The following is a 21,146-nucleotide window of genomic DNA, read 5'->3' as shown; positions in this document are numbered from 1 at the left end:
TAATAATAATAATAATAATAATAATAATAATAATAATAATAATAATAATAATACAGAACAGAGTATATTCCATTCGGTTAATTTACTCAGTTTTCAGTCAAGTAAAAGTAAAAAGTATGGTGCAGTATAAAGTCTACCACCCTCGGCTCATTGTACACAATGATTTTATTTCTTTTTACTAGTAGTTATTTGTAAGCCATCCTCTTAAAAACTACAAGTTTCTACTTGTGTTGAAACTATCTGAGCGTCAGTTTCTGAAAAGAGTGATATAGAAAATAAAGAACATTTTCGGATTATTCTAGTTTTTTTATTATTATTATTATCATCATTATTCTTATTTGATAGCTCCTCTCCTCTCCCAGTATGTTCATGGGAGGGGCTGTGAGCTCAAATCCGGGCACCAGTATAAAACTGACCCAGTGAACGCCTGCAGAATCTAAACACTGTAACACTTTGACCATTCCAGTTAGCCGATTCTCCGGAGCCAAATATGCCCGCCGTCATGAGCAGAATCCGGCCGATCAAGCCAGAGGAATCCAGACCGCAGTCTCCCTCCAAAGCCCGCAAGTCGACCAGAACGCCAAAATGTTCCCGCTGCAGAAACCACGGCTTCTTCTCTGCCCTGAAGGGCCACAAGCGCTTCTGCAACTGGAGAGATTGCCAGTGTGCCAAATGCAACCTGATTGCCCAAAGACAGCGCGTCATGGCGGCGCAGGTAACCGTTACTTCTACCGTCAGCCGGCCGTTAACCACTCCCGAAGTAGTCCCTCAATTTTAACTCTTTAAATGTAATTATATTTGTTTAAAATCACTTTATTATCACTTTTATTATGTTTTTAATTAAAATAAAACGCTAACATTTCAGAGGAAATGTATGTTTTTACCGACATGTATTAGCATGATTTTAAACCAGGAAGCTAGCCTTTAATGGCCGCGATGCTACATTTTACTCATATAAAACTGGAAAGTAACAAAAACAAACCAGCTACTTTGTATATATATATATATATTTTTTAAAATGAATTTAGCAGGCAACTTTCTAACATGTTTAAGTAACAATGATTAGTAATTTTTGTTTGCTAATATGTTTTGGTATTTAATTGGTGTTTTAGAAACAATCGGTTTGTATGTCAGGGGTGTCGAGGTGCGGCCTGCGGACCATTTGTGACGTTGAATGATTTTGTGGTCAATGGAGAGACTTTTTTTAATAAAATATTTTTTATTAACATCTTAGAATGTTAAGATTATTAAAGTATTAATCTTTTAATAATTAATTTTTTGTAAATTGGACCATAAATATATACTGACTGCTCTTATATGTTCATTTAATTGACTCACTAGCTGCTAAATATGGCAAATATTTTTTAAAAAGCGAGACCAAAATCCACTCTTATTGCTGAGAGTAGACCAAAAAACAAAAAATGGCAAACTATAGGCGTTTCTTTTAATTGGAACAAACCTACAAAACACATCCCTGGTCCTCAAACATGACTATTTGTTTTACTAAAATATACCTTGAAGAGTTTATACTTTTTATGCTTTTTCATTTTGATGATTTTGGCTCATGTGGAAAAAAGTTCAGATGCCACAGTTGTATGGCAACACAGAATATTTAATTTGAAAGAACTAAATATTTAAAGTATGTAAAAGAAACCATTTTAAAAAGTTACAACATTATAAGATCAAAGAGACTAAAATTTATAATCAAGTGATCAAATCTGTTTATATTGGATAACTTAAATAAAAGTTTTATCACAGTTATTTTGTTACTGTGGCAATGCTTTTTTAAGTGTATCAAAGATGAGCTGTGCATATATTTTACACATATTACAAGATTATTACAAAGCAACATGTTGCAAACAGTCCATTCATAATTAACGATTATAATACATTTCTAATGACTTGTCTTAATCAGCTTTAAAACCAAAAATTACTCTTAAAGACACATAAACAATCGGCAATGATTGAATTATGGATAATTTCCCTTTTTTTCATATGGAAATTTACACCAGGAGCTCCGTTCAGAAATACACCACACACATTTTGCTGGACGATAAATTGTCCAAGAAGTTTTTGCTATAAACAATAATGTTGTTTTGAGACCATTTTAAAGTAATATAATGGATGAGGCATTCTCAAAAACCTATGAACTTTAAATTCTAATGAATATTTAACACTGGAACTGGAGGACATTTTAAATATCAAAAATAAATAAACAAAACAACAAAAACAGTAAATAAAATGAGCTATGGGTTTCTGGAAACAAAATTGCCCATCTAAATAAAGAGCTGGTTGAGACTGAAGACTTTTATCATCCAGTTTTTGGTAGAAAGAGAAAAGCAATAAGCCATCCAAATTGAAATGGTTGAGTTTGTTTTAATTTATCGTGGGGTTAATTGATTTATTGCTTATTGCAACATGTCTAACTATAGTGCTTACTTCTTATCACTGCAAATCTTTGTTACAGTAGTTTTTAAATCAAAAACAGACTGAAACACCAGTAACATTTAATTTCCCATTGAGAAAAAAAAATTAATTGTATTTCTAAAATTTCCTCTGCGTTTGTAGTCAATGTTTTCAATGGGGGAATATATACCTTTAACTTTTCACGGTTATTTCCTGACTTATCTAAAGTGAGCATTTAAAATAAGTAAGGAGAACTGATGTTACATTTGTTCTGAAATATAATGAAGAAATGAAGGCAACATTTCTAACCAGACGGTTTCTAATCAATCTTTTCCCCGTTCAGGTTGCTCTGAGGAGGCAGCAGGCCCAGGAGGAGGAGCTGGGCATCAGTGCCCCGGTCAATCTGTCCGGCCCTGATGTGATGGTGAAAAACGAAGCTGCTGCCGACTGCCTCTTCTCTGTGGAGGGCCGATCCAGTCCATCGACCAACTTCAGCCACTCATCCCTCGCTGTGTCAGGTGGGCATCTGTGTTATCATTTACCGTTTCTGGCTTATAATGTTTCTTTACTTATAATAAAGAAACAAACGACGCTTATTCTGGTGAGGGAAGAAGTAAAGCCTGGTGGCCCGCCAGGCTTATAATACACTGGAGGAAATCTCGTTGTTATGTTCACGTTTGTGGTGGTAGGACAGAAAAGACTTGTTTTCTGCTAGCTTTTAATGGTTGCTATGGAGATATGATAACCCTTATAATGTCACTCTTTAACAGTGAACTTCACTTTTTGTGGTTGCAAGATAAACTGAGCTCATTTTCCAGCCTGTATCTGATGGTGTCCCATCATATTTCAACCCCAGAGAAACAAACTATTCAGAAGCTCCTAGAGGTTTTTATCCCATTAAAAATAAAAATATGTGCTGCATTTAAATTTATTTTAAAGGACTCATTAGGGGTGTCAATATCTGTGGCAGCACTGATTGTGTTCAAAAATATATTGCTAAAATTAAGGTTTCGATCTGGCATAATTTTGTCTTCCAGTTCAACTTTATATGTTGGAAAAGAAGCATTGCAGGTAATGTGTTGAATTAAAAAAGAGGGGTGACAATGGACCTTACCAAGCTCCGCCCAGAAACGCCCTCTAAAATCCCACGTGGCTGCATGTCTCACAAAGCCTGCGGTGCTTAGTTTCTATGTAAACATGGCGTCTTTCATTTCGACTGACTCTCTGCAGAGTATTTCTGAGTCGATTAGTTTAGCATTTCTGCCAGATTTTCACAATATATGAGCCACGACAATGGACAGAGGAACCAACAAGTTCATGTCATCTTTTTTGGACGACATCAAGGTGTTTTAGCCACGCGATGCCTCCAACATTGTGCGCATCAAAGCGAAAAGCTACCGGTCGATGAGGAAAACAGCAGATCCTCACACACTCAGCATAAATATAGCCGTGGACAAGATCACTGATGCCTATTGTTCTTGCAAGGCTGGATAAGTCGGACATTCATGGTTTTGAGGGTTACTTTTAAAACCAGTGATTTCTGTTGGCAAATTGAGTGTGCCTAGGCCTGATACACTGTACTCAGTGCTAGAGTGGCTAACACGATTAGCGTGGCTAACACGATTACAGTTTAGTAAAAGCTAGCGTGGCTAACACGATTACAGTTTAGTAAAAAVCCTTTTCAGGTGAAATAAAATCTTTAATGTATGTCAGATACGGTACACATTGCATATTGATCTGTTCAGCTAACRTAAGGCTGTAACAGACAGGCTTCAGGATGTAGAAGTTGTATCGGTACTGCCATTATGCTGTACTTGGCTAAAAGGTTTTCATAATGGATGTTTATTATCCCCATTCACTAAACACAAAGAAAGCAAAGCAATAATACTAACACCAGCAGACACTCCTTTGTTCTTATTGATCCTGCGACGGTTGAGCTGTAAATGCGGTCGTGCACAAGCTTTAATCCAAGCAAGGCTTTCCGTTTCAGATTTTGGAAATCTGTGAATTTTAGTTCCACAAACCCGATCAGGATACCTGACATCGCCTGTACAGATACCCCACTGACAGTGGAGAACCATTCTTTTTAGAGTCCTGACGCAAAAACTTTCTGCCGGTCTGCTAGTCCACAATGTACATTAGCATGTGTTTACTACTGTAGCTTGTGTTTGTGAGACGGTAAGGCACGTGGTARCTGCGCTGTGACGTGAAATGGGCATTAGCCAATGAAACGCGGCCCCTGTGGTAAGGTCCAGACAGCTGGCACCCATTAATATTCATATTTTTAATGTTTCAGACACAAGAAACTGGTGGGTTATATGTGTAAATCCAGTAGTGTAATAATGTGAGTTTCCTGAAACTGTTCTGCAGCACCATTTATGGTTGAAGTGAATTAATTATAGAATTGTAAATATTATCTCAGAGGGGGGGGGGGAATCACAGATTAAACACCAAGCAATCTTTTTATTGTTTCAAAATCCTCTGGAAAAAAACAGGGAAAGTTGCTGACTCGGCTTATTATTAGAACAATAATAGCAGTGCCTCTCTCTTGTTCTGTATCGGCCATTTGACTAACTCGGTTAGAGCAGAATCCACAAGTGACAAAAACAACTGGATATTATGAATGAGGGGAAGCAGAAGGAAAAGCTTTTTAATAATAACAACCTAATTGAGAACCAGTTCTTCTGAATTCAGTTAATGCAACTTAAAAGTGACTTACTTCATATTCATAGTTCCCCATTTCTGATCTAAGTTCACTGCATGGACTTTCAGCATGATGTCCATGTTTCTAAGGATCTTTAATTGTTACTCATTTTTTCAGGCAGGTCTTATTGGAGTGATTTCTGGATTGAGAACAGGAGAGGCTGTAACCAGGCCTGGTTGTGATGAACCACATTTGATAGAAAACCTTTTCCTACTAGAAAAAGTTAAATGTATGTGCCATGTCTGGACAACAAATCATTAACAATATTGATTGCGATAGATATGTGATGAATATCAATAGATAATATGTCTGATAGAATGTTCAATATTAAACATATAGAATATTCACTGAACCGCACAGCATTCTGGGAGATGCAGGCTCAATCGGCGAGCTAAACAAGATTGGTGGCATCAGCTAACCCACTCACTCTTTAGTTGCCTAGCAACAACCTGTTGAGTAACTTGTGCAGCAGCAGTGTAAGGTCCCACCACCTTGTCTCATAACGGCTTAAAGTGGATCTTTCACTTCAAACACATGTTGAAGCCTTTATATCGTGTTTGGTGCATAATGGTGCAAAACTGGCCCATATTTCAAAATAAAAGGTGCTATTACTACCTCTACTTATCCTGCTAAGTTTTCCCCTAAAAATAGACCTCTAGCGACAACCTTTAATGTTAGATGGAGGAAAACGTTCAGGACTGTGCAGCTGAAAACATTGAATCAGACCTGGAGAAGGTGACCGTTAAATTAAATTAGCTGCATGTTTAAGATTGAAAGCTCCTGCTTTAGCCAGAAGCTAGAACTACTGACAGTACAGTAAACAGAGATGAATGGTAGAAGAGCAGATATTGGAATGGAAAACAAGATGCTAACAAAATGCTAACAGACCTATAAATGCTAACCGCTGAGAGAATTTTGGGAATGCATCTTTACATTTACAGATATTCAGATATACATCTACCAAGGTAGAATAATAATAAGCATACATATAATTAAGCTAAAAAATATTCATACCTCTGGAATATTTAAAAAGATCAGCAAACCGACTGCAGCTATTGGACTCTGTTCTCCTCCAGTTGTGTCACACAACCACGCATTTTTTCTAGGAGAGCTTTGTGGTTGCCAATGTTTTAACACTTCAAAACATTGGCTAGCTAATTAGAGACCAAATAATTTGACCTGAGGAAATATTCCACCATTTAAAAGAACTTTAGATATGCATTTTTAAATTGAAAAACAGCAGCAGGAAGTGAAACCTTTGGATAGAAAAACAAAAGTCACGCCACCAGGTTGGCAGAATTTCAGATATTTAAAACAAAAAAATAATCAATAATTGTTGATATCAACTAATATGAAACGTTTATATCGTGATGCATTTTTCAGCCATATCATCAAGACCTAATATGTGCATAAATCACCATATTGTTTGTCATTGCGTTGCAAACTTATTAAATGTGTTTGCTTCTTTCAGGTTAGGCTATATAAAGCTGCTATCATTTGTATGTTTCCCTGCTTTAGTCTTTAAAAAGAAAACAAGTCAACATTTTTGGGAGAAAATGTGTCAAAATTAGTACCAAGTTGGTGTTTGTCTTAGATAAAATCCTGGCAAGCTAAATAGTGTTATTTCAGCTATAATTACATGCATGTCGGTCAGAAAGCCTCTAATCTCTGAGGCACCTGCTGACTCAGTTCTGCTCTGGCTCCTGGCTTGCAGCAGTAAACAGTTTTTCCATTGTTGACTTTATCCTAGTAGGAGGCTTGTTAGCAGAGAACGTATGATATGGACCTGTCATGTGATGAAGGTCAAGGCTGCTTACGCTCCGTTTCTCCCTGCTTTGCTGTGTGAAAAAAAGTCAACTTTGTCCTCAGAACAGTGAGAGCGGGCTGTGCTGGAAAAAGGAGTGAAGCACTCATTGATACGGTGATGACAAGATTGGCTTCGGAGCGGGGACAAAAGACTTAATATCTGAGGATTCAGGGATGCACAGTGTCTTCATTGTGCAAAACCAAAAGATCGTGGTCTGCCTGAGAGGAATGTGGCCTTGCTGATAAGGAAAGCACAGCAGATAGCCAGTAATTATCTTGAACTTTTCATCCTGGAAGAATTATCCATCACACAGGTCCATCTCGATCTGAATGTCACTGAAAAGTTCAGTCATTCTAGTCATTCGGTGATGCAGTTCATTTCTACTTTGGATGATTGCAATTTATTGTAAATGAACACCCTAAATTTAATTTCTGGCCTCCTAATGCAAATTAAAGGAAAGTTGAGTGGAAGAAAGAAATGTTTAGTAGAGAAAATTGCTGAGATTACAGGAACAACTGCAGGATTCGGTGCTCCATTCCTTGTGTTAAGCCCAAAGTGCATAAAAAACATAGTTTAGTCACCTTTATTACTCATAGTGATAAAAATGTGTCATGACTCTTTGGAAAAAAGATTGTTTTGATCTATTTTTTCACGAATAGATCCGCCAGACTTCCACACAGCTAGGTGGAAAAATACTGAACTTTTGTTAAGATGATGCACTTTATTTTATGTTTTTTAAATATATCTTGTTTTTATTTACTAAATTATCCACTATTAGCACTAATCTGTTGAATATCATTATTCCCTTGTATGCTATTTGAGATACAGCTAAACTAGTTTCACAAAACATTTTTTATTTAGCTTCCAACATGTCCTACATACACAAACTTTAACCCTGTAAGATCCCTGTAATATTGTATCTAATTCAAACAAAAACATGAACAAATACTTACATTTCTTCAAAAATTTTTTTACATAACTTAAAGATTAAAGCCCATTGTTCACTTTTAGAAATCTACTGGATTAGAAATATTCATATAATTTTCTGTGCAAAATGTCTAGAACATGTGCATATATATGTTTTTTGTGCAAAATGCAAACTAATTCTATATTATATTTAATATTACTACTTAATAAAACCTTACAAAAACAAAAAGCAAATCCGAAAACATATTTTTATCTCTAAAGGCTTCATTGAAAACCAGCTGTATTGGTCAATTTATTTGGTTTTCTTTGTGCTTTTTTAATCTGGATTCTCCAAAATTTCTCCAGTAAAAAAATATTTGTATTTATTTTTATTGGTCTTGTGTATTTTGATGATCTTATTTAAATTTTGTTTTTTCAAAGATTATGCATCAGTTGTAAATCACCAAAATGAACAGAAACAAATGCTTGAAATAAATTTTCACTATGTGTAATAAATCTATGAGTTTTCCAGCTAAATTCCTCCACTAGTTAAACTTTCAGATGATATTCTTAAAGTAAATATAAGTGTCATCAGCACCAGCAGATGGCGCTGTTTAATCTTGGTTTGAAAGAGACACTCAGGAAAACTTCCACTACAGCAAACATTTCATCCAGCTGGAGCTGAAGTAATAACTTCTGAGTGTTTTTTTAACTGAAGCTGGGAAATAATTATGTCAAAGAATGTAAAAAAATAAAATAAAATCTTTAATTTACATGATAGAAATACAGGTTACAGATTAATCTGTAATCGGACAATAGTTTATTTGAGACAATCTTAGTCTTGCTCCATTTTTTTTTTCCAGGAAGTCGCTCTTCATCGTCCTCCAGTCCCTCCTCTTCCTCTGTTAGGCCTCACTCTGAGGGAACTTCTGACCTCCTGCTGGAAACCTCCTATTACAACTTCTACCAGCAGTCACGCTACCCCCCCTACTACACCAATCTGTACAACTACCCACAGTACCAGGTAACACACAACATGAGAGACATGTCATGTTTCAAGTGAAATAATCTGACAATGCAACTAGAACTTTTCCATCAAAATGAAGGAATTATTGACTTAAAATGAGCTCCCTGAAGTTTCATTGCAGCCTATTAAAAAAGAAAATATCTGTATGAGATCTTTGTAGGCTGTCTTTGAAAACTTATATTAAAAATGATCTACATCCAGACATCTAAAGTAAAACAACATTAAATTACAACAGATAGAAGAAGAAGAACAAAGAAGTAAATGTAGTTCAGTCAAACAGAAGAAACCACTTGGAGAAGACATAGATATTCATGTGAGGTTAATGAAGTCATCTGTGCAACAGTTTGGGTCATGATGGTCAGCAGACCCGACCCAGTCGCTCCCACCAGTCCTGTCTAATCAAACTCCAGTTCATTTGTTTAGAAAGTCCAGTTTGCTAGTGGAGTTGTGAATGCATAGTTGAATTCTGATGTGGATTATAAAAGTTCTGGTTCGGTTCTAATGCATATGTGAAGACCAAGCGGAGCAGAGACAGAACCGAAATCAGGAAGTGGACTACAGTGCAGGGCATTCTGGGTAAATACAACCAAAAAGCTGGGGTTTAGTTTGTTATGATCAGTTAATTTAAATAATCAGCCTATGAATCCCAGACTGTTTTCAGCTTAGTTGGACCAAATGTTATTTTATTCTAATAGTGGCCTCAGCATTACATTACTAGAATATGATTATATTCTTAAACAAGATTTATAACAACAGTAAAAAAAAAATAATTACGGATATCTATTCTTAATAAAGAATAAACATAATTTTATTCCTTACTAAGAATATAAAGAATAAAGTAGCTGTTATATTGGTTACTTTGCTGTCATTATCTGTCAAATCAAACAACATCCTTCCACACAGCACATTGTGGTAATGTAACCAGAAATAAAACGTTATAGAGAGTAACATAAATGTGCCACTGTTTCCCTGCGTTTGTCCTAGAAAGTAGAATTGACATTAATGTCCTCTTTTATTCCTCTAAAGGTGCTCGTTATGGTTAGCACGATTAAATATTAAATTTTTTTTTGCATTTTTATTTCTGGTTTTATTGGTGAACCAAGTGGTTGCAGCTACATTTAAAATATTCACCACTTCTGACCTCCTGTGTTCGACAATAAAGGCTGTTCATGTTTAATTTACTCAGAATATACTTCCATAATTTAAAACATCATACTTTTAGAAAGGTAGGTACTGAGTAAAAGATTAGTACAAATAGTAACGGCTTCAAAATGCAGTTAAACTCAGTTGCTAGCTTCGTCTGGCAGCCTGCGTTTGGTCCCTCCTCCAACTGTGTGTACATGCACTGATTTATACTGGAATGTATCTCTGTTGTGTCCAAAGGAAATGAGATTATGCATGAAGCAGAATATAACTATAACTCTCCCCTGATCCCTGACGATGTGGTTTGGTTTTTTTATGAAGATCATTTTTCCCACCTCTCTCTGCCTCCCTCCGGTTTCCCCCAGTAGCAACATCTAGTTTTGGGGTCACTGCCTCTGCCACCCTGCAGAGGCTAAATTGCAAAGGTTAATGGTATTGTCTGTCGGCAGAAGAACAAACCGCCATGCTCCAGCGCTTGAGGAAGAAAGTGAGCACATTAATGCTAATCAGTTAGCGCTCTTTAGCATAATTTAGCCATCCTCCTTTGTGATTTATGATTTTTTTTGGCAGGCTGTCGGGTTGAAGGGGTTACGTGATGCGATTCTCTAAATTTACTGGCCACTCTTTTTGTAATTCCAGAGTTTATTATTTGTGGATTCTATTAATGCCACAAACACACAGTGGGAAGGAGAAAGATTACTTTTTTTTTTTTTTTTACTTTTATTGTTTTTTGCTTCGAAATAGTCTTATTTATTTGACCATATTTCAGTTTTATTAAACTTCAAGCGTCATCCTTGAGAGATACCCAGTTAAGAATTTATCTTTTACATTTTCAGGAAAGTTACTTCCTAAAACACAGTTTCATATCTTCTCTTACTCGTCAAAGATTAGGTCAGTTTCTGTTGTCATTTTTATTCTTTTACTATCCAATAAAAGTGAACATTTGATGTGTTCAGGATGTGCATCCTGAGCACATCTGTTTATTTTGCTTCACTGTAATGTTCTGACTTCATGCAGTGCTGTAAAGATACTCAAACCACCTGAACGTTTGGAAATGTATTTAAGCTATATCTGGAGAAATTAATTACTTTTTAAAGACTGACACAAAGTTGCACATTGTAAAGTGAAGGATGAATTACAAAAAAATATTAATGTAGCAAACTCTGCATTCATGTTCATGCCCTTTGACCCCTACAGCAGCAGAATGTATTTATAGTTATATATAATAATATATAATTGTTTTTGCTGTCAAATAGATACTAAATTAGGTGCAGATTAATTTGAATATAGCATATGCACATATATAAATCTAGGTATGATGCATATTCGCTACATTAGCCATAATTTACCTCATGAATTAACTTAATTTTGGAGTTTGAAGTATGCAGATTATATTTTTGTTGCTATTTCTAATCAAAAACAACATACATTTATACAGGACATGGCCGTCCCCTGAAGCTGACAGGCCAAGGGGATTCTTCTTGAGTTCCTGTACAAGCACATCATTCCCGTCACAAATCTTGGTAGCACACTTTTCTTGTGACTGGTGACCACGAAACCCCATTACGGTTTTCAGTGTTTTATTTTATAAAACCAGGTATCATTTACCTTCTGCTTCACAGTTTTGACCTACTTTGTGTTGGGCTGTGAAATAAGATCCATGTAAGTAATCTTTAGTAAGTGAACTTGAGGTCCCAGCTAATCCCTTTCCAACGTGCAGCCCCAGAGGAAACATTGCGGTTGTTATCAGCGTAAGGCCATCTCCCTCCTCTGCTCTGCTCTGCTCTCGGTGCTTGGCTGCCATGCAGGTGGATGGTGATAAAATAAGGGTGGCAAAGAGCTTCCAGACAGAAGATGGTGCCAGATAAGAAGACAGGCACTGTCAGGGCGGTAATAAGCCCCCCGAGACTCAACAAGTCAGCTTATAAGCACTGCTGTGGATGTGTGGAAACTTCCATTATTAGGAAGCTGCAGTGCACTTCTCTTTCTGTTATAGATTATTAGTTAAATGCAAAAATACAAAACAGTAGGACTTCTTGTACTTATACATAGTACGTAACAAAATTACTCTCAACTCGAAACTGTTGGTGTTCTAAGGCCCATTCACACCAACTGTCCAGTTCACTTTAACCAGACTTTGCCTAGAAAGTCTGGTTTGTTTTTGAATGTGTGAATCCAAAATCAAACTTCGATGTGGACCAAAAAAAGTGAACTCTGGTCTGCCTAGAAACCTCAGGCTCGGCTCGGTTTATGTGAACTCGGGTTCGGTTTGAATACATATGTGAACGCCAAGCGGACCAGAAACCGTTCCAAAAGCAGGAAGCAAATTACAAGCGCAGGGCATTCTGGGTAAATACAACAAAACAAATGTATGAGTAGCTTAAAAGCTCTAACAGGTAAAATGACTTGTGGTCTTTAAAGACTAAAAATAAATCCTACAATACACACAACATGCACTCTGGTTTGCCTACAAACCTCGGTTTGGTTCGGATCGGTGAACTCTGGTTCGGTTCGAATGCATTTGTTAACATCAAAGGGACTGGAAACCGCTCCAAAAGCAGGAAGCACAGGGCATTCTGGGTAAATATCACCAAAACAAATGCACTACTCCAGCAATAGTGGGATAAATGACTCTCATTTACATTTTGTGAAGAAGGAAGGTGGTTCAGTGTTCTTCAGAGGTTTTCATGTTGTTTCCTTCTTGTTGCAGCGCCCCCAAAGGCAAGGAGGGGAATGGGTTGCTCAAAGGCTTTGGTTTGTTTGACACAGTTCAATGAGAAAGAAAACTGCTTCTGTGCACAATTTACACAGAAGCATAAAGATGGCAAGCTTAAGGACCAATTTATACAGTTTATATGTTTAAAAATGTATTCTCATAGTTAAACCTTTTTAATTTAACCTTTATTTTTCCAGGATAAAAAATCATTGAGACTAAAATCATCAGCATTGATATGCCAATCTCTACATGCAACACTGAATCCTTCATTTAGCCCAAATCCACACACTGGATCTGGATGTTTACCATCCATGTTAACCAGAAAAAAAGCCTTTTGTGAGCAACTTTTGCTAAGACAGTTTAGTCCTGTGCTATATGAGTGCTGGGAGCCATAAGCTTAGTGCACTTTGAAGACTCCATTCCAATCTCTGTTGTATTTTTCACACCCCAATACAAGAGCGGAGTGTAGCTTAAATAACAGTTTATAAAGCTGTCGCGGAGCTGATGGTGTGGACAATACGGGTGACATATTACAGGCTGACAGAAATCAAATTCCATAAAAATGAAATTGAAAACCCTCAGTGAGGCGGCCTTGCTGCTGAGTAGACAGCTCGTCCGAAAGTTTTCAGAGGTCTGGAGAAAGCCGCCGGGCGTTGCAGCTCGTTCCTGCAGCTAATGATGATTTCCTGTTTGCTTTGCTTGTGAATGTCTGGAGCTGAATCAGGTCATATAGTGGTAGCAACAATTATCACAGATATATATGAATACAGTGTGACATTCTTGCATGTAAGTTGTTTTTGAAATGTGTGTAATCTATGTTTAAACTGCAACTGCTTTTGAAGAAAGGAATGGGCCTGTGCAGGCGTTTGCTACAGCGTTTACATTAAAACGTCTGTGCACCGATTTTGTTTGCTCTCTCTGTGCTTTTGTAACATTTTTGTTGCAGTTAATCTGCGCCTTTCCACGGGCGTCAGACTGACAGAGAACAAGCTGTTCTCTGTTAGAATTGAAATGAGAAGGAATTGATCATCGTTTTATCAAAAATGTAAATGTAACCTCAGACAAACTCCTAAAAAGTTAAGATAAGCTGATTTTCTTTATTAGTTTATTTTTCTTGTTTACGTCTCAACCTCAAAATCCAGTATGACTGCACTTTGTTTAAAAAGGTTTATTTGCACTTCTAGGAGTTTATATCCTATAAATATTTTCATAAACAAATAGAAGAACCCCTACTTGTGTACATGCACCTTTAGTGTTTGCATGCTTGAGGTAGGGCTGCACAGTGGCGCAGTTGGTAGAGCTGTTGCCTTGCAGCAAGAAGGTTCTGGGTTCGATTCCCAGCCTGGGGTCTTTCTGCATGGAGTTTGCATGTTCTCCCTGTGCGTGCGTGGGTTTTCTCCGGGTACTCCGGTTTCCTCCCAGGTTAATTGGCCTCTCCAAATTGCCCCTAGGTGTGAGTGTGTGTGTGCATGGTTGTGTGTCCTGTGTGTCTCTGTGTTGCCCTGCGACAGACTGGCGACCTGTCCAGGGTGACCCCGCCTCTCGCCCGAAACGTTGGCTGGAGATGGGCACCAGCACCCCTCCCGACCCCACTGAGGGAAAAAGGGTGCAAGAAAATGGATGGATGGATGCTTGAGGTATATGTTGCCATTAGCTTGCTAAGGCACAAAAGTGTGCACACCTTTTTTGATATTCTAATGTTGAAAAGACACAAGTTTGCAATTGCATTTTTTCTGTTTAATAAGAAATGCAATTAAAATTACAGGTTAAACAGGAATATGTTTAGTTTGTACCTAAAGGGTGGAACAATTCAGCCAAAAGTTTAAATGATGAAGGACTAAGATGACCACTATTTACTGTACCAGCCTGACTGACATGCTTTGACTAGTTTCCTTTAAAAATCTTTAGTTTTACACTTTACTTATTGTGAAAATAGCTAACTTTGAGTTGTTTTCCATCGGTAGCAACATCAACACTGAAGAGTGTGGCTTGCTAGTGCTTATATAAGCTGTGTTCACCAGCTGCAAACAGATTGTGAGCGACAGGTCAGGTCAGGGTGAACATTTTGAACAGTTTTACCGTGCACATCTAATTACTGTGTATTCTACATATAAATGTGACATTTTTGTTGTTTTTTTTGTTTAAAGCAGATGCCCCATGGGGACAGCCGCCTCCCGAGCCACGGCGTGTCCTCCCAGTACCGGATGCACTCCTATTACCCCGGGGCCACCTACCTGACCCAGGGTCTGGGCTCCACCACCTGTGTGCCGCCCTTCGTCAGCCTGGAGGAGAACAACAGCTGCTCTGAGACCATGGCAGGCTGTGAGCAACACAGAAACACTCCAACACACACACTTATAAGGCCCCATAAACTTTTACCCAGACTTTATCAACAGAACATCCAAGGGAGGACTGCATTCAAGTCGAGAGTGTCATAAAATTTCATTTTCACTTGCACTAAACTTTACTGCAAATCCAGTACTTTCCGTGTATGCAGGCTCTCATCAATGAATTTTAAGGCTTTGCTTTATGGCTTTAATCAGCTAAATGCTTTTCTGATGTTTTAAATACAACAGAGAATGTATTAAAATGTGATTCAGGCGAATTACTGGGAATTAGAAAGGGGAACAGAGTATAAACTGTGCAGACCTGTCCAAGAAGTCCCAAACAGTGCAGCTTTGTTTCTTTTCGCCATGTTTACAGATGAAGCAGATGTAATCTCTGATTTGTGCAGCAGTAGATTTATTTCCAGAACTCAGATGAGAATCTCAGCGCAGCGTCGCTGGTTGCCGGGAGTTTATGCCTTCCTTATTACCAGGGAATGTGGGGGAATCAGATTATGTGCGTTGCTTATCATCTTCAGTAAAGTGTTTTTTGGAAATATCTAAAGAATGCAGATAAGTACGTAATAAGAGTGAGATTACAGATGGACAGCAAAGTGGCAGCAAAAACTGAGATTACAGAGACCAATTTGTCCAGGATGGAAAATCTGTTTCTGGCTATTTCAATTATTTTTCTTCAGCAAATCTTCTTGTTCTTTACATTTTAAGATGGTTTCAAAAGTGTTGTGGAATAACCATTTTAAGGCGACTTGCTTTAATAACTTATAAATATAAGTACATTAAAGCTATTACTTGATAGCTTGTAGTACTTAGATTCATATCAGTGATATTTGCTGTAGTATTTACTGTCAAACTAGCTTTTGTGTGTTAGCTAAGACAGACAATAACTACTTTAATATCTGTTTTACTGAGGATGGCACGTTGTTTATTTGTGTCCTACCTTCATATTTCCAGCATGGAGGATATTCTCACTCACTTTCAGTCTAAGCTGATGCAAAAAAAAAGTCTGTTGTCGGGGTTCAGTTTGTTAAAGAAACTAGATCTGGAAAGTATTTCTGATAAGTAATTATGTTTTAATCATGTTTCTGTCAAACATCCCGGCCTTTGGGTTTGAGGAAAAGGAAGATTGATGAGCAGAACCCAAATCCAGAAATGATAGCATGAAGTATCAGAGTGACGATATACTGATCGATTTTTGATTTCAAATTCCTCGGAAGTCCCTTTCCTTTGGAATATCTGTTATTGATTTATCATGGCTTTATCACCCTAATTTGTTATTGTTCTCTGTGAACTAATCCATTTTTGGCATTTGGTAGGACATGTTTATGCTAGGAACCCAGTTTTTTCTGTACCTGTGTTTTTCTCGTAGTGATATCTAATTTCCCACGAGAAGGTCACAGAGAAAGAGCGTCAGAATCACAGCATCAGCCGCGTTTTTCCTGAAAGGGAGCGATGACACCACCAGCATCGTAAAGCTTAAGACCCCCACATCTGGCCTTGTAGCGCTGTTTGTTTACCACCTTCAGCTGTCCCTCTGCTGTGAGGGTCCCACGTCAGCTCCACCCTGAACCGCCATGCTCCATTACAAGAAAACAACAATCTCAGCCGGTGGTCCCACTTTTAGTGTCAATTCACCTTTTTTTAAAAAAAGAAAAAAAGGCAGTATTCATTTCCATAGCCTATTAGAGGTTTGCAGGTTCACAGCTGGATCTTAAATTCAGATTTTTACGAAGCAGGTTGTTTATTAGCAGATCTGACCAACATCTTTTATACTGCAGGACTGTAGCTAACATGAAGAGCGGCCTCTTAGCTTAACAAACATAGTTTGCAGTGTGCAGGATTCTGAAATGTGCGTCCAGCACACAGACCCCTGGGATCTGTTTCATTGCCATGTCACACCTTCACATCAGGTTTAATTATTTTCATCTTTTATCTTTTATCTCTCGAAGTAAAACAGTAAAAACAAAAGCAGCACTTACAAGTTACTGAGATTCTAATCCGTCAGAGCTACATGCACAATAAAAGATATTAAAGTATACACAATAACGGTGGGGGTTGACTAAATGAGTTAATTGTAATTAATAATTTTTTTAGAAAACTATTGACAAATTAAAAAAACTCTTTTGCTGCTAAATTATTGGATGAATAGACATGAGCTCAGAAACAAATATATTTACTGTTTTTAATCTGTTATTCAGCCATCAGATTAATATGAAGTGTTATTCTAGCCGTTCAGTTTTCCGATGTTTCTTTAGAAAAGTGAACTCTGGACGCTGACCGTAGCGTTAGCGTCTGTGCATGTTTAGCATTGAGATGCTCTTTTAGCCTTGATTAGCTTTGCTGATAGTCTACCTCCTTTTAGCACAACATGAACACAACAATAATCTTTTCCAGCGTCCATCCGATCATTTTTAAACCCATAAATTAAAACCGAGTGGGTCGAGAGAAGCGGGTTTGTTGGCCATCGCTGTTGCTGGTGTGCTTATTTTTAGTGACTTATTAATGTGAGTTTAATTTAATTTCTTATTTATGGCAACTGCAACATTGTGGAGTTTTTTTTACATTAGCAGAATAGCGACAAATATTTGCAAACATTTGTGATGGAGAAGCAGGTGTTGTTACAGAAAGCGGCTGGACGTTGAGCTGAAGTAAAGCGATGTTTTGGTCGGGATCAGACGGAGGAAACGGTTCCTGTGATCTTCCTTCCCTCCCTTCTCACACGGCTGCCAAACGGCGCCTGGCAGATTTATCTCCCTCCCAGGATAAGGCTAATCATTTGGCCAAATACAGAGATCCAAATAACCTTCAAGAGTGCCACGCTGTCCTTTCCCCTCCCCTCCTCACCTCTTCCTCCTCCTCCTCGCTCTTCGTCCCCCCCCTCTCTCGCTGTCTCCGCAAAATTGCCTTCTGGAGTTAGTGAGCGGGAACAGTTAAGATTTACAAACAATGATGAAGCTTGTCATGCGTCTTTCTCCATCCGTCACGGCGGTGCGGGCGGAGCCGTGGGCAGAGCCATCCCGGTGTTCTTCATAAAAGCCAGCTCGCTGTGAAATACGCCCCCGGCCGGCCTGTTTACTGCCCCGCGCTCGTCAGCAGCCGCGCCGCTGTAAATCGCCGGCCGGGAGGTGACAGTGCAGTCCATCAAACTCCCCTCCCCTCTCAACATCTCATCTCAGGTCGCCTCCACTCCCACCCACCCACTCAGTACAAATATACACATACACAGAGACATCCACAGTGTTTCTCCACAAACAGCCGCCTCACGATGAGCTGCCCAGCCAGAGTTATGGCCGCCTCAGACTCATAGGTGACATTTTTCTGTCCTTGTCCCTCCCGACCAACAGAATTTAGAAGTTGGTTATCTCTCAGCACAGCAACTTTTCCTTTACTTTTCGAAAAGCGAATTTATCCCGCAGTCAAACGTGATGATGGAGCGCCGCTCGGCCGGCTATACGTTTGTCTGTGTTGTTATATCGGTGTCAGCACAGCGCCTACTGTAATTTAAATGCAAATCAGATTGTTGAGGTATTGCAGATTTTCATCCTGCTAATCGATAGACCTGTGTGAGCCCATTAAGTTAGAAATCCATTACTATCTTTCTAGATGATATTCTATTGATTTCTCTCACTTCAATCTATATCCTACTGTACACCAACTTGAGTTACTGCGTATAAAGTCTGTCGTTTCTGGTTGTCAGCCTCCCTCTGAAGAATAAGAAAAGAAAAAAACAACCAAGAAGCTGCCGCCGCGTTTCTTTGTTTCGTGTGTAAAATGGCTTTTAGCTGCTTTCAGGTCAGATTATTTACCGCCACAAACCTTCGCCTCACACTCATTTTTGAGACGCCACAAAGGCCGCTCACTCTTTAGGATTTATTAAACCTAAACGAATCAGAAATCGGTTCCTCGCTGCAAAGAGGTGACCTTTTCAAAGTAAGCGCTGTTTCATGTCATGTAGCCAGAGTTCACTGCTGATGGGTGCAAAACGTCACCAACTTTAACACATTTACTCTGTTGATTCATTAACAGAGGTGAAACCAACAGGACACTGCAAAAACACAAAATCTCAGCACAGATTTTTGGTCTAATTTATAGTGTAAATATCTATAAGCCATTCATCCGATGTCAACTAACCTTAGCATTCACAACAGGCTATGCTATCTGCAGGGTAGCAGAAAGAAAGGGGGTGGTTGACAGCACTAAGACCCGCCTCCTGGCTTTGATTGGTTGTTTCTAGATAGGACTAGGAGAAGGGAGGGGAACTCGATTATTTTACAGATCTGTGACATACCAAGCTGTCATGACATGGTGACCGTTTCAACAAATATGTAAAAAAAGAGATAGTTTTAAAAGTTATGTTAAAATTTTGTCAAAATTAAGGCAAAATGTGTTCGTCTAAGATAAACCAACTTCTCTGAGTAAACAAACCTAATCGCAATTAGGGATGCACAATATATCAGCGCTAACATCGGTATCGACTGATTTTAGTTATTTTTTAACATATCAGTATCAGTCCAATAAATAAAACTGCAATGAGACATAATGTGGAAAAAGTTGTAGATGTTCAAACTGTTCTCCTGACATGTTTACGGTCATTTTGCCCCGAAGGCTTTTGTGCATTTAGATTACATTTTTCTGCATGTTCCAGACCTTTCATATCAAATATAGACCTAAAATAGTATTTTTATTTTCATCCTGTTGCTGTCTGTTTCTGGTCACTTCTTTCTAAAGGTGTTGAAACGGTAAAGAAATATTTATAGCATATATATAATATTGGTAAATACCGTTATTAATCATAACAACAAAATCGATATCAGCCCGAAGTTTCATCCCTAATTGTAATATCAGTTTTTGACGTGATCCAATGGTAAATGATACAAAAGTCCTTATATGAAATTAGGTATAACACATTTAGCTGTTTCTCAAGCGTTTACAGGAAACAGATCCAGTTTTATTTATTTTTCATTCAGTCCACTTTCATTAGATTCATATTAAAACTCAGTTACAACCCAACAAATCTGCCAGTTTGGTCCCTGTTAAGTCAGTAAATGAGAATGTTTCTCTGAGCTGTTTCTGCAAGCTGAAGCGATGTTTGACTGGAGGCCCCTGGGAGCCTGGTGGCTCTTATTTTAGCGTTTCTCCTGGTTCTTGATTACAGAATAAAACTCCTGTGAGAGCTGTCAAGCCGTCCTCCCCGGCCCGTGGCGCTGCTAAGTGCCCTGATAGCCTGCGGGGCTAAATACCAGTATAATTGTCTGCTCAGGGCACAAGCACCACAGTAATGCGTTGTACAACACCACCATTAACACAGGCCTGGGGCTGTGGAGACATTAAATGGCCAGGGCTGTGTAGTTTATGTCCTCTTATCCTCACTCTCTATTTCTCTTTCTGACTCTCTCTCACACACACACACGCACACACACACACACACACACACACACACACACACACACACACACACCATCCTGCTGGCTTGAAGTGATGTGAAATGGTTGTCAAATGCTGTTGAATCGGAAACGTCCTTCTGCTGAACCTGAAGTCTCAGCGTCTGATAAGAACGTTTCCCTGTTTTAGTGGTTTTACAGGAGGAAAACTGGCAGAGATGAAACTTCGGTTCCATTTCTGCTCAACAGAAACTGATTTGACCTGCAGTTCATTACGTTAATTCAAAAATTTAAAAATACTTAATTGATTTTAGAGAAATTAGATAAATTAAATGTTGTTATTACTCGTATTAATTCAGATTTTTCATAGAGTTATTGTTGATGTGTTGGCTGTTGGCAGGAAAGAGCTCCTGTAGCAGTCTGTATTACAGCGAATTTGAAGAAGCCTCTGTCTGAAGACACTCCCATGAAGAGGATGGACGAGGTTGTCCATAATTTTCATGGTTTTAGGAAAGTTTCAGGAAAGAGTTTGTCTTTGACTCAATGTAACCAGTGAGTTTTGTGAACTTTGGTAATCTTGGCCTCTTCATGCTTTCAGCCATCTTTAATTAAAACGATGTTGGTCTTGGTTTGGGGCGCACAGAATGCAAAACATGGAGATATCATCTATCCAGCCTCCTTGTCTGGTGGTTTCTGTGTTTACTGTGTTGCAGA

The 21,146-nt window shown here is 38.4% G+C and overlaps 1 protein-coding gene across 3 annotated transcripts in view; it reads left to right on the top strand.

Annotated features, from left to right (window-relative positions):
• Positions 1-426: 426 nt before the first annotated feature.
• The window catches only part of dmrt1 (doublesex and mab-3 related transcription factor 1), a 29,022-nt gene continuing 8,302 nt past the window's right edge, over positions 427-21,146 (top strand). For 2 of the 3 annotated variants that reach the window (XM_008419377.2, XM_017306468.1), the window contains exons 1-4: positions 427-715; positions 2,750-2,924; positions 8,687-8,847; positions 14,857-15,031. In XM_008419377.2, the coding sequence (XP_008417599.1) occupies positions 491-715; positions 2,750-2,924; positions 8,687-8,847; positions 14,857-15,031 (736 nt within the window). In that variant the 5' untranslated portion in view covers positions 427-490. The remainder of the gene's footprint in view (positions 716-2,749; positions 2,925-8,686; positions 8,848-14,856; positions 15,032-21,146) is intronic. The other variant, XM_008419378.2, reaches the window with a different exon arrangement.

Source organism: Poecilia reticulata, linkage group LG9, assembly GCF_000633615.1.
Source record: "Poecilia reticulata strain Guanapo linkage group LG9, Guppy_female_1.0+MT, whole genome shotgun sequence".
Classification (NCBI taxonomy): Eukaryota; Metazoa; Chordata; class Actinopteri; order Cyprinodontiformes; family Poeciliidae; genus Poecilia; species Poecilia reticulata.
The sequence above is the reverse complement of the archived record's forward strand: the minus strand, read 5'-3'. Positions and strand labels throughout refer to the sequence as shown.